This window comes from Austrofundulus limnaeus, unplaced genomic scaffold (assembly GCF_001266775.1).
Source record: "Austrofundulus limnaeus strain Quisiro unplaced genomic scaffold, Austrofundulus_limnaeus-1.0 Scaffold206, whole genome shotgun sequence".
NCBI classification, from domain to species: domain Eukaryota; kingdom Metazoa; phylum Chordata; class Actinopteri; order Cyprinodontiformes; family Rivulidae; genus Austrofundulus; species Austrofundulus limnaeus.
The window spans coordinates 753,574-754,947 of record NW_013952608.1 but is presented as its reverse complement, the minus strand read 5'-3'; the positions used below and the strand labels follow the sequence as shown (position 1 = coordinate 754,947).

At 36.2% G+C, this 1,374-nt stretch overlaps 1 protein-coding gene across 1 annotated transcript in view; it reads right to left on the bottom strand.

The window, feature by feature from the left end:
* Positions 1–704, bottom strand: part of cryl1 (crystallin, lambda 1) — a gene marked incomplete at its 5' end in the record, with an annotated part of 61,734 nt that extends 61,030 nt beyond the window's left edge. Inside the window, 1 exon segment of the mRNA XM_014018982.1 lies at positions 597–704. Coding sequence (XP_013874436.1) covers positions 597–704 — 108 coding nt within the window.
* Between the last annotated feature and the right edge of the window lie 670 nt (positions 705–1,374).

Below are 1,374 nucleotides of genomic sequence, written 5' to 3'. Positions count from 1 at the left end.
TTCTGGACATTTATGGTTTGATTTCTTTGTATGTATGGATCACTTGGGTTGTTACCGACATCTGGTGAAAATTTCATGTCATTAGCACCTATAGTTATATATTTACTGAGAAAAATGGTGACGTGTTCAATACTTATTTTACCATCTGTATCTCATGAATCACTGGATGGTCAAATTATAATGAAATTCTAAGAAACTCAGTAGATGTAGTCCGGTAAGTGAATTTAATAAACACAAAAAGGTCCACAGCTCTTTTATACAGACGTTAGTCCATTAAAAAAATCTGTAATTTTAGACTTTTACAAGTTATTAGTCAATATACGATCCCGTTTTGTGAACAGGATCCCTTTAACTTTATTGTAATATTAGACTATTATTAGATCAAAGTATTAGTTCTCTGCTCCAACACACCTGATTGGTATAAATGAGTGATTAACAAAATTCTGCAGAAATTTTAGAGGTAATTCAGTCACTGAATCAGGTGTGTTAGAGCAGAGAAACAATTAAAACATGCAGGATGGCAGCTCTCAATGACCAGGTGCTATATAGCAGTAATTATGATTAAATGATATAAAGATCTGTTCAGTATGGATCACCTGATCTCTGCAATGGCTGCAGCTGCTTGTCCTGGACGGTTGTCGTACAGCTTCACACTGTAGCCTCCACTGATGAAAATCATGGCCCAGGAGTGGCCGATCAGCCCACTAAAACAGATAAAAATTAAATGACACTGCATCAAATTTCACTCTTTGTTAAGACGAGCTCTGAGACTGACTGCACACTCCTGTCTTCATGTCATGTTTTCACCACTCCATATTAAAAACTGCTGGAAAATAAAACTGATCTGGAGACTCTGAGGCTTATTTACAGAAAATTAAACACTGAATAACATCAACAGAATGGTAAAAATGAGACATTTTAATGTCAAATGTCAGTATTTACTTTAAAGGTTAACAGAGGAAACGAAGCTGAAGTTAGCTTCTGATTCCAGCTTCTGATTCGGGAAATGACTAAAGGGCAATTACATCAAATTTTTCACTAACTTGAGCATGTTTAATCTGCTCTAGCTCAAAACCTACAACACCTAGACTCTTCAAACCTGGACTAGATTATTCTACACTAATAGAAGAATATTYAAAAAGGTGTTGRTCTTAGGGGTGTAAGAAAATATCGATACACTGAAATATCGTTACATTTCATTTCCCGATACTGTATCGATATTCTAAAGCCCTGTATCGATTTTTTATTAAGGTTTAAAATGTCAACTTTCCTGACAGCCGTTCATTTTTATGTTGTAGTTCAGCCTCTGACCACTAGTTGGCAGCAGTGAGCCAGCCTCTTCTACCTCTTGAGCACCAGAGAGTAAGGGTAGCA